The sequence below is a fragment of the Sinocyclocheilus rhinocerous genome, unplaced genomic scaffold, assembly GCF_001515625.1.
Source record: "Sinocyclocheilus rhinocerous isolate Xijiao unplaced genomic scaffold, SAMN03320098_v1.1 C35860254, whole genome shotgun sequence".
NCBI lineage: Eukaryota > Metazoa > Chordata > Actinopteri > Cypriniformes > Cyprinidae > Sinocyclocheilus > Sinocyclocheilus rhinocerous.
In genome coordinates, this window is record NW_015765822.1 from 1 (window position 1) to 670 (window position 670).

Genomic DNA, 670 nt, shown 5'->3' on the forward strand with positions numbered 1-670 from the left:
ACAGAGAGGCAGTGAGGTAAAAAAAAAAAAAAAAAACCTGATTCTGTTATATATCATTTGGCAAAAATCACTCGGTTCTTTCCAATTTCAGCACTTTAAACAGTGTAATTATGTGAAATATAAGGTAGTGTGCACTTTTTTGTTGTTGTTGTTACAGATTACACCCCAAGTACGTTCATGCCATGAACAATCTTGGCAATATATTAAAGGAAAGAAATGAGTTAAAGGAAGCTGAAGAGCTCCTGTCATCTGCGGTTCATATCCAGTGGGTGAAGATTTTTAGTTCAAATATATTCTGTGTAGTTGTGTAACCTTTAATCTTGTAAATCATTCTGCTGTGTTTCTTCCGATTGGTTTAGGCCTGATTTTGCTGCAGCTTGGATGAATTTGGGTATTGTGCAGAACAGTCTGAAAAAGCTTGACGAGGCTGAACAGAGCTATAGGAACGCAATTCGATTCAGGAAGAAATACCCAGACTGTTATTACAACTTGGGACGTCTGGTAAGCGATGTGCCTTCTCTGTAATTTGCATAAAGCATTCAATACATTTAAAGCATGTTTTCCTACTTATTACATTTCCCCATATTCTAAACATCAGTTTCAGTAATATTACAGCATGGATTTTTAATATGTCTAGGGTGGTTTTGGTCTTGGGCAATTATGTTCATCC

General features: G+C 36.3%; 1 protein-coding gene across 1 annotated transcript; it reads left to right on the forward strand.

Moving 5' to 3' along the window:
- Positions 1–7: 7 nt before the first annotated feature.
- Positions 8–654, forward strand: LOC107735190 (transmembrane and TPR repeat-containing protein 4-like; the record flags this gene model as incomplete). Its single annotated transcript, XM_016546959.1, has 4 exons — positions 8–16; positions 158–265; positions 360–501; positions 638–654. Coding segments are annotated over exons 2-4 (242 nt in total), but the record flags the coding sequence as incomplete, so codon positions are not given.
- Positions 655–670: the final 16 nt, after the last annotated feature.